This window comes from Etheostoma spectabile, chromosome 6 (assembly GCF_008692095.1).
Source record: "Etheostoma spectabile isolate EspeVRDwgs_2016 chromosome 6, UIUC_Espe_1.0, whole genome shotgun sequence".
Lineage (NCBI taxonomy): Eukaryota > Metazoa > Chordata > Actinopteri > Perciformes > Percidae > Etheostoma > Etheostoma spectabile.
The window spans coordinates 23,373,691-23,383,301 of NC_045738.1; the positions used below are offsets into that span (position 1 = coordinate 23,373,691).

The 9,611-nt window shown below is 41.7% G+C and overlaps 2 protein-coding genes across 2 annotated transcripts in view; one reads left to right on the forward strand and one right to left on the reverse strand.

Annotated features, from left to right (window-relative positions):
- The window catches only part of klhl32 (kelch-like family member 32), a 44,874-nt gene extending 43,202 nt beyond the window's left edge, over window positions 1–1,672 (forward strand). Inside the window, exon 11 of the mRNA XM_032517872.1 lies at window positions 523–1,672. Within this exon, the coding sequence (XP_032373763.1) occupies window positions 523–684 (162 nt within the window). The 3' untranslated portion in view covers window positions 685–1,672. The remainder of the gene's footprint in view (window positions 1–522) is intronic.
- Window positions 1,673–2,523: 851 nt separating this feature from the next.
- mms22l (MMS22-like, DNA repair protein) overlaps window positions 2,524–9,611 on the reverse strand; it is a 28,381-nt gene continuing 21,293 nt past the window's right edge. The window contains exons 20-26 of the mRNA XM_032517844.1: window positions 8,952–9,108; window positions 8,656–8,801; window positions 7,085–7,296; window positions 5,627–5,793; window positions 3,692–3,788; window positions 3,344–3,511; window positions 2,524–2,618 (exon numbers count right to left, since the gene is read on the reverse strand). Coding sequence (XP_032373735.1) covers window positions 2,543–2,618; window positions 3,344–3,511; window positions 3,692–3,788; window positions 5,627–5,793; window positions 7,085–7,296; window positions 8,656–8,801; window positions 8,952–9,108 — 1,023 coding nt within the window. The 3' untranslated portion in view covers window positions 2,524–2,542. The remainder of the gene's footprint in view (window positions 2,619–3,343; window positions 3,512–3,691; window positions 3,789–5,626; window positions 5,794–7,084; window positions 7,297–8,655; window positions 8,802–8,951; window positions 9,109–9,611) is intronic.

Consider the following 9,611-nt stretch of genomic DNA (forward strand, 5'->3'; position numbering starts at 1 on the left):
CCACTAAGTCATTAAATTATTTCTGGTGATTATTTATTAAAAATCATATTGTATAAATAACATTAGGGCTGTCACCACTTAGTCAATTAGTCGACTAATCTGTGGTTCTGGTATTAGTCGACTAAGATTTCTTAAGATGGTAAGTCATTTTTTATGCTTATTCGTGCTTAATTACTCATTTCGAAGAAACTTATGAGCACATTTCTGGGGAATACAACATTCAAAGTGGTGCTTTTGCAGGATTAATTGTAGAAACTTAGTTTTAAAGATGGTTAATTGACTACATTTATATTGTGCTTTTCTTAGTTAGTTGACAAAATCATGTAAGTGTTAGTCAACTGAGAATTTCTTTAGTCGAGGACAGCCCTACATAACATTTTGTTAAAGCACCAATAGCCACCATGCATCGTCGCAATATCGACATCAAGGTATTTGGTCGAGAATATTGTGATATTTGATTTTCTCTATATCGCCGAGCCCTAACGGACACCATACATTACTAAATGCGTTTTCTTTCTCCAGGTGCTGGATGTGAGCACAGAGGGGAAGGAGGAGGTTTTCTACGGGCCAACACTGCCATTCGCCTCCAATGGTATAGCAACGTGTTTCCTCCCTGCTCCTTACTTCACCTGCCCAAACCTACAGACTCTACAAGTACCCCACCACAGGATAGGTGCGGTTTAACCCACCGATGGACAAAACATGAACATAACCACAGAAAGGACAAACTCAACTCTGGACCGTCAGTATTTGCAAAAAAAAAAATGTACCTGGTCAAAGTAATCCTTCTGGAACCATCTCGGTCACACCGGTCTACAGGGATTTCAAATGTAATAACATAACATTACATCCCTGAGCTACGACAGCCATGTTATTCCGCAAGCTTCTAGAAAAAAAAGCAGCTGTCACAATAATACAGGGATCTGTTGTATTACCCCAAAGACTGAGAAACTATTCACAATGTCCAGTGACGCAAGTTAAGGAAAAATTAACTCCGGAGGTATTGTAATTCCATAAGAAGACAGGAACAAAATGCCAGTCCCATTAACCAAATTTGTGGCAATTGGACATTACCGAGAAACGGTCCTCTTTGTAACCCATTATAGGGCTGTAGGAGCTTTTATAACTAACATCACTGTATAACATTTCCATAATACTCTCTATAATCACTTTGGTGGCCTGAAAAGCATGCGGGATGTTTTTCAAGATAAAAAGGACAGAGACGGTTTTCTCATTGACTTGTCTTTTGAAATTACAGATTGGGCTGACATATGTCAAGAGCCTGAAGCTGAAGATCATTAGTGCATAAATAACCCGTGTCATTTTGTAATCCAAATAAGTAAAAAAAGACTTGATTTTTCTGCATCAGCAGCAACACACTACTGTATGTGTGTGTGTTATCGACCTGTGTATGTGAGCGTGAGATTGCTCAGGACCTAAGACTGTTTCTGTCTGTCTGTCATCATTCAGAGAATATCTATTGAATTTTCTCCAAAGAAGTGTGTATACTACATATAAAAAAAACAGTAATTGTGCTGATTTTCAGTAACAAAATCTACTTTGACCAAAAGAAAGAAAATTGCTCTCTGCAATTCCCTCTTCTCTCCAAAGTAATAACATGTCTGAAAGAACATATGGCATTTTTTCAGAATAAAGAAGCTATATGAATCCATCTGGAATGTACTTTATAAGGACTGTTAATAGCTATGAGGTAAAGAAGGTGTATTATCTAGCAGCGGTAGATGACTAATTACTAATTTGAAGCATCACTTCTGCCTTTCTTTGGCTTCTCCAACCACCTCTGATACCGAAAAGGAATGCAGTGCAGCGGAGAGACTCAGATGAAGGGATGCGTTGCAGTTTGACGAGGCCGGAAAATGACTAGCAGGGACAGAAAATGGGACTTGGTGATTGTGGGAGACGAGAGCGAGACTTCATGTGATTAGGTGCAAACTAAAGCCGGATTGCAAGAAATTGCCCTGACTTGGAAAGGCGAGCGCGAATTGGAACAAACAGTACTCCTCTCTTTTTACTTTCTTCTTTAACTGTCATTAAATCTGGAATATCAGAATGCCAACCGAGTAGATCCAGCACCTGATGGTAGAAGCACAAATAGCCTGTGCTCACATTCCCCACTATAGAACCGAAACACCAATATGAGCACATTCATATTTATTGTCACATTTTTATTTCATTATTAATGCATCTGCCAAAATGCAAAGCTTTGTCTTCTTTACAATATGTACACTATATAACAACCTGGTTGATGTTATGCTTACAGGCATTCTTTAAAATACATCTGATAAGGTGTTTGGAGACATTCACACTTCTGTTTTTCCAGCACTACGGCAGCAGGTGAGGTTTTAACATTAACTCAGCTAATGAGAGGATACCCTTGTAGGAAGCGCTGTACTTTTCTGATGACTACTTTAAGAAATAGAGCACAGAAAAATGAGGTTGAGAAGTGAATGAATACCCAGTTCTTGGAGCTGGTGGCAGGTCCTGGAGTTGGTCCTTTTTTTTTCCTCTTGTGTAAAAGACTTCAGTTCACTTCCAGACTGGTTATTTCAGCCTGCCCACTCTCTCCAAGGAGGCCCAGCAACTTCCTATATGCATTCCTGTTACACAGAGAGACGGAGCAGTCTCTTTAGTCGACAACTTCAATAAAGCGTAAAAATGCATAGGGCTGGGCATCGTTCACAAATGTCCAACACCGGTACCGATACCAGTATTGTGATATTGTTAATATCGGTTCCAAAACAGACAAAAAGAAATCATAACATTACGGCACCAATCTTTTAAATTATTTTTCAGCTCCTACCATGTGAGTCCAGTCTCTATGACGTGGGATGTTAGACAGCCAATCAGCAGCATTATTAGATCTTGGTAGAAGCATGCTGCATGCTGATTGGCTCACTAACGCTGATGCAATTTACTCCTTAAGGTATTTAATGACGGGGCATTTTGGGCGCCCGGATAGCTCAGCTGGTAGAGCAGGCGCCCGTATATAGAGATTTACTCCTCGCCGCCGGGTTCAACTCCGATTTGTGTCTATGTCCACCCCCCCTCCCCTTCCATTTCTTCAGCTCTCCTGTCAATAAAGGCCTACAAATGCCCCCCAAAAAATCTTAAAATCATAAAAATGATGGGGCATTTTTCAATACTCCAAACTTTTGGGGCAACTTGTTTGGCGCCTAAAAAGTATGGTACCCAGCCCTTCAAATGCAGAATATTTCCAGTTGTGTACGCAACACCTGCTTATTGTCTAGACAACTCAAAAATAGCTCAGGGCCATGAATGCAGTCTAAGCGGCTTCCACGATGTGATTCATGTGCTTGCTCACCTCAAGGCGATGTTCCTGCCCAGTCCTCGCTTGTGCTCCGTGTTCCTCAGACTGACAGACAGGTTGGGTATGAGAGCTTGAACCACAGAGGGATCCAAAACCGCCACTGTCTCCAGGACACTGTATACCTGCCTGTCGTAGACTCCCTCATTCTCCTCCACAAAAGACCTAGGGGCATTGGGATTACACAAACAGTAAAAGCGCTGAAGGATAAAATAGGCTTTGCTGTAATGTCTTTATATAGTATTACTCTGAGCCTACAGTGCTGATATCAAGGTGTGTGCATCCGACGCCACACAGCTCTAATACAGGTGCGGATTTTTATTCCTAGACATTCTTTTCAATTACCGTAAGACAGTGATCATCTGGTCACACGGTCCCTCTGTAGACGCAGCGGCACATCGCTCCACCACAAGCTGTAAGGCATCTGTGCTCGTCTTCCTCACTGCACAGGAAAGAAACAACACACACACACACACACACACACACACACACAGATATCATTAGACAGCCCTTCAGTGATCACTCTAACTAACGTGATTTGTTTTTTCTGTATAATTTGCCCCGAAGTGAGGATTGATGACAACTCTAAGTGATGAGGACATGTTTGCAACCATCTCACCTGTAAGTGAGATCTCTAAGCGCTACGAGTATAGCTTTTTTTTTTTTTTTTGGGGAACTAAGTGAAGTTGCGGCCAATGCAGACCTGGAAAAATTAATTTTGGAGAACTTTGAGGAGGAAAAAAAAGGACTTTAACATGTGCTGTTATGAATTGCAGGCATACATACAAACATACATGTGATCATAGAAAGACAAGTCATCGCTGTGTTTGAGAAAACGTCAGTTTATACACTGAGCTGTGGTCCTTTTAGTAGCTAACAGCTTCCTGTATGACATCATCAGAAGCAACGTTGTGAGTATGAATGAGGGAATATAGAGTAGAGCCCGACCGATATATATTGGCGGGGCCATATTATTGGTCGTTATCAGGCATTTTCCGAATTATTGGTATCGGCATTTTATAATGTTCTATAAAAAATAAAATAAAAATGGACAGTCAACCATGTTATGAGTGTTGGCGTTGCAGTTGCACCAGAGGACGCTCTACAACGTCCCTGTTGGCAACACTGATTATGTTTTTTGTTACTGTGTTTTTCTTCAAAAGGACTTTAAGTTTCATATCTTAAGTTTGTATTTTCATACATTGTATTCATCAGAACTTTAATATGTTTTGATGAAAGAAATTTGTTTTCAAAAAACCTGGTCTGAACCAGCCACTGATTTGGACCTGAGAGAACTTTTTCTTCCACACCATACATGAGCAGGTAAGATGGTCTGGTGAGACGCTCCTTCACATTACTCAGAGAACTTTGGTTATGTACATAACTGAAAGTTCTCTTTCTCTCTGCCAGACTGTTAAACAAGGACACTCTGAGGTAACGTGACGTGTCAGATGATTGGTCACACAGAATAATCTCAGAAGCCGTTATTGGGACCCGTTGCAGGTGATTGGATGAACCATCAGTTTATCAAACTCTTGCCGAAGCCTACCGGGAGAAAAAAAACTGCCTTTCCACCAAGAAAAGCCTGCAGTGCCCACCACTGCTCTTCGCAGGATGCTGATTGGCCAGGCCACGGTGGAGCCTGACCAGATTGATTCTGACAGGCCAATGAAAGCTCGCACTGGCAGACTAACAAATCGCTTTATCCCCTGGGCCATTCATTCACCAAACAAACAACAACCCTGTGTAATGGCCCTCTCCCATCCTGAACCCACCTCCCATCCCCTGTCACGACCAACCACACTACCTCTGGACATTATTTCATTTTCTTCTAATGCTGAAACCTGCTGCTCTTTTACACACGTGTGTGCGGGAGGGTGGGTGTTGTCTAGGAGGGTGTCAGTCAATTACCTGTATCCCACAATACATGTGTTGTATATGTGGGTGGGTGAGTGTGTGTGGGAGAGAGAAAAGGGAGAGTGAAACGTATGTAGGGATAGGGGGCATTTGTTACATTTTTTTTTTCTTTCATTTTTTACAAGCACTGATCTACAGCAGCACCTTGACTTTTTTTTAAAGCCCGATTTGATTTCATTTCACTTGATCTTTTGATATTGAGAGAATCCTGCTGCCGTGGCGTTAAACTCTGAGGACCAATCCCAAATGAGCCAAAGGATGCCCTCTATATAAAAAATCGGAATGACACCAACACTCAATGTAGGAAAAAAACACAATAGGCTACAGATTAGTTTGTGTGTATGTGCACCAGCATGATCGTACACTGCGGTTCGTTGACCAGCATCACACAGCGCAGCAGAGAGGGGAGGGGCAGCGTGAGGAGGGCGGGGTCCGAGTCACTGTTTCGCCTCAGAAGCTCCAATAGGAACATCAGGAGAGCCGCGAGCCGAGGCGGAGGGGCGTGTCCTTTAAACTGCAGGAAGCTCTCACTGTAATATTGGAAAGGGACAATTTTTATTACTTGTAGCTTGTAGAAGAAATGGCAAAGTTTTTAAAGTTTTTAAAGCCAAGTATCGCTAAACTTGCACTTTCCCAAAGCTGAAGAAGAAAATCTGTTTAAAGGTCCCATGACATGGTGCTCTTCAGTTGCATTTATATAGACCTTAGTGGTCCCCTAATACTGTATCTGAAGTCTCTTTTATCTAGACCTTAGTGGTCCCCTAATTCTGTATCTGAAGTCTCTTTTATATAGACCTTAGTGGTCCCCTAATACTGTATCTGAAGTCTCTTTTATATAGACCTTAGTGGTCTCCTAATACTGTATCTGAAGTCTCTTTTATATAGACCTTAGTGGTCCCCTAATACTGTATCTGAAGTCTCTTTTATATAGACCTTAGTGGTCCCCTAATACTGTATCTAAAGTCTCTTTTATATAGACCTTAGTGGTCCCCTAATACTGTATCTAAAGTCTCTTTTATATAGACCTTAGTGGTACCCTAATGTTGTATCTGAAGTCTCTTTTATATAGACCTTAGTGGTCCCCTAATACTGTATCTGAAGTCTCTTTCTCAAAATTCAGCCTTGGTGCAGAATTACAGCCACTAGAGCCAGTCCCATGATGTCTCTCTCTCATGGGTGGGTCAAATTCTCGATCGGCCCATCTGAGCTTTCATTTTCTCAAATGCAGAGCAGGATACCCGGAGTTTGGTTTACAACTTTTGCAATTTTCTATATAATTTATATAGAGCTAGTGTTACATAACTAAGACCTGTTTAACATTATTTAAGACCTAGAACAAGGCCTAAATATATTTAAGATTATTATAAGATATTTCTATTATAGATCCCACGGAAACCCTGTTACACTAGGAAACCCTAACCCCATGTTGATTTGCTGGACAGGAGTCATATCCAAACATATTCTGGATATGAAACTAATGTCAAAGTCAGGTGGTTGTGAGGCCATGACAGGCAAAGTCAAAGTATCTTTATTAGTCTCCCTAAGGGGAAATTTGTTTTGGACACTGAGTAACATTGCTGCAAGAGTTACAACAGACACAACAAGCACAGGGTTAAAACAATTAAAAGATAAATGTACAGTAAACATATGGGCTAATCAAAGAGCAGTTCAAATTGCAGATTACAAATGACCATTTTCTATACTAAAATAAGATAAAAGCAATCTTTCCTACATTCCTCTGTTCACCCATATATGCCATACAACCACTCTATCCTACTTTCAGACGCATCCATGCATTCTCTCCCGGTTGTAGAGACCTACCAGAGCACCTCCAGGATGGTCCGCCTCAGCGCTGCTCCGCGGGTGCTTGGGTTGGCCTCACAGGCACTCAGAAGCACTGGGTGATTGGCAATGATGCCCATGGAAGGTGAGGCAGGAAGGAAATGGTCCAGATACCGACGGGTAACGGAGCGGAGCTGCTGCTTCAGGTAGGCGCCCTGCGACTGAGACACACTGGAAGCCACTGACAGACCCTGCGGGAGGGATCATTTAAGAGAGCCCGGATGAGAAAACCACGGAACAAATTACAGATGGCGAGTGACGAAGGGGATTTTGATTCGGATTTCAGGTCTCTTTCATAACACCAAACACCTTTGGGCCTGCTGCGTGTGCAATATACAGCATATATTTGTCCTAGGTAATTATACATCTGAGCGTACAAATATGACGTGCGGAGTTCCGCAAGGCTCCATTCTGGGGCCTCTTCTGTTTAACATCTACATGCTTCCACTGGCTCAGATTATGGAGAACAACAAAATAAGTTACCATAGTTATGCGGACGACACACAAATTTACATAACCTTATCGCCAGGGGACTATAGTCCAATACAAAAACTGACTAACTGCATCAAACAAATTAACGACTGGATGTGCCAGAACTTTCTGAAATTAAATGAAGGAAAAACTGAGGGAGTTGTTTTTGGAAAAAAAGAGGAACGATTAAAAGTCTGCGCTCAGCTTCAAACAACAATGTTAAAAACAACAGACAAAGCCAGAAATCTTGGTGTAGTCATGGACTCAGACCTGAACTTTAACAGCCACATTAAGACAATTACAAAGTCAGCCTACTATCACCTAAAGAACATATCAAGGGTTAAAGGACTTATGTGTCAACAGGACTTGGAAAAACTGGTCCATGCTTTCATCTTCAGTAGACTTGACTACTGTAACGGGGTCTTTACAGGTCTCCCTAAAAAATCAATCAGACAGCTGCAGCTGATTCAGAACGCTGCTGCTCGGGTCCTCACTAAGACCAAGAGACTGGATCACATCACTCCAGTTCTGAAGTCTTTACACTGGCTTCCTGTGTCTCAAAGAATTGATTTCAAAGTACTCTTGCTAGTTTATAAATCCCTTAACGGTTTAGGTCCAAAATACATTTCTGATCTGCTACTACACTATGACCCCCCCAGACCTCTCAGGTCATCTGGGACAGGTCTACTTTCTGTCCCCAGAATCAGAAACTAAACAGGGTGAAGCAGCTTTCAGTTTCTATGCTCCTATCTGGAATAAACTCCAGAAACCTGTAGATCCGCTGCTACTCTCAGTTCTTTAAATCAAGGCTGAAGACCTTTCTTTTGATGCTGCCTTTCTTTAAATTAATGCTCATTCTTTCTTATGCTGCACTGTAACTTTATTTTGTGTTTAGTGTGTCCTAATGTTTCTATTTTGTTTTTACTGTCTATTCATGTGTCTTATTGATTTTAATGTTATGACTTTAACTGTTTGGACTTGTGTTTTATCTGTTTTAAGATTTGTGTAAAGCCACTTTGAATGCCCTGTTGCTGAAATGTGCTATACAAATAAAGCTGCCTTGCCTTGCCTTGCCTAACCTGTAAATATAGAGGCAAGCTGTCCCGGAGTGCTTTGTCTTGCTGTGTGAGGTTGTGGGGAAGCAGCAGCCCGTCCACAATACGGAACAGCAGCTGCTGGGCTTTAGATGTGGCCAGCAGGGGGCTCCAGTGCTTCACTATGCAACCTGAATCAAAGAGGCACAAAACAGAGTCAGACACACAACTGTAATATAACTAATGTCTTTGCCTTGGGCCACACAGTAGAAAATAAAGAAAAAAAGCTCCTGAAGCTTTGTCTATTGTATAATATAATGTGTTTAAAGTAGTGCACCTACCAACAGCCCAGTAGGCCAGCTGCAGTCCCTCTTGGTTCTTGCTGACCAGAGTGGGTTTGATGTGTTTCAGGATGTCACCCATGTAGTCCAGGGCTCTGGTCACCATGGCTGAACGCTCAGACAACGCCTGCAGTCCACTGTACACACTGCCTACGGCCTGCCACCAGGCGTGAGAAAGCAGAAAAAGTAATATAAAGGCATCAAAATACCTTCATGTAAATACAGCAGGCTGCTATGATCGACCAATAGTGTTTTTTCAAGGCCCATACTGATACCGATTGTTAGTAGGTAATGAAAACGGTATTTGGAACACATATGCATTTACAGTGAAAATCTTAATTAAGATGTCAGAATGTTACAAATGCCAACACCAATCTTTGTTTAAATGCTGTAAGCAATTTGTTTTTTTTTTAAATTTGAAACTTACAACGTAATACACAGTAACAGATAGTCAGATAGTGCTGTGGGCGGGACATTTAGTCAGACTCAAGTTGCGCACTTTTTAATTCATGAACTTTATCGGTTATTGGTCAAATAAAACGCTGATACAGAGAATCTGCACACTGACAAAAATTGTCCCTATAATCGCTCTATCCCTAGCTATGACAGTGGCATGCGTGTGTGAGTGTGTGAGTGTGTGTGTGTGTGTGTGTGTGTGTG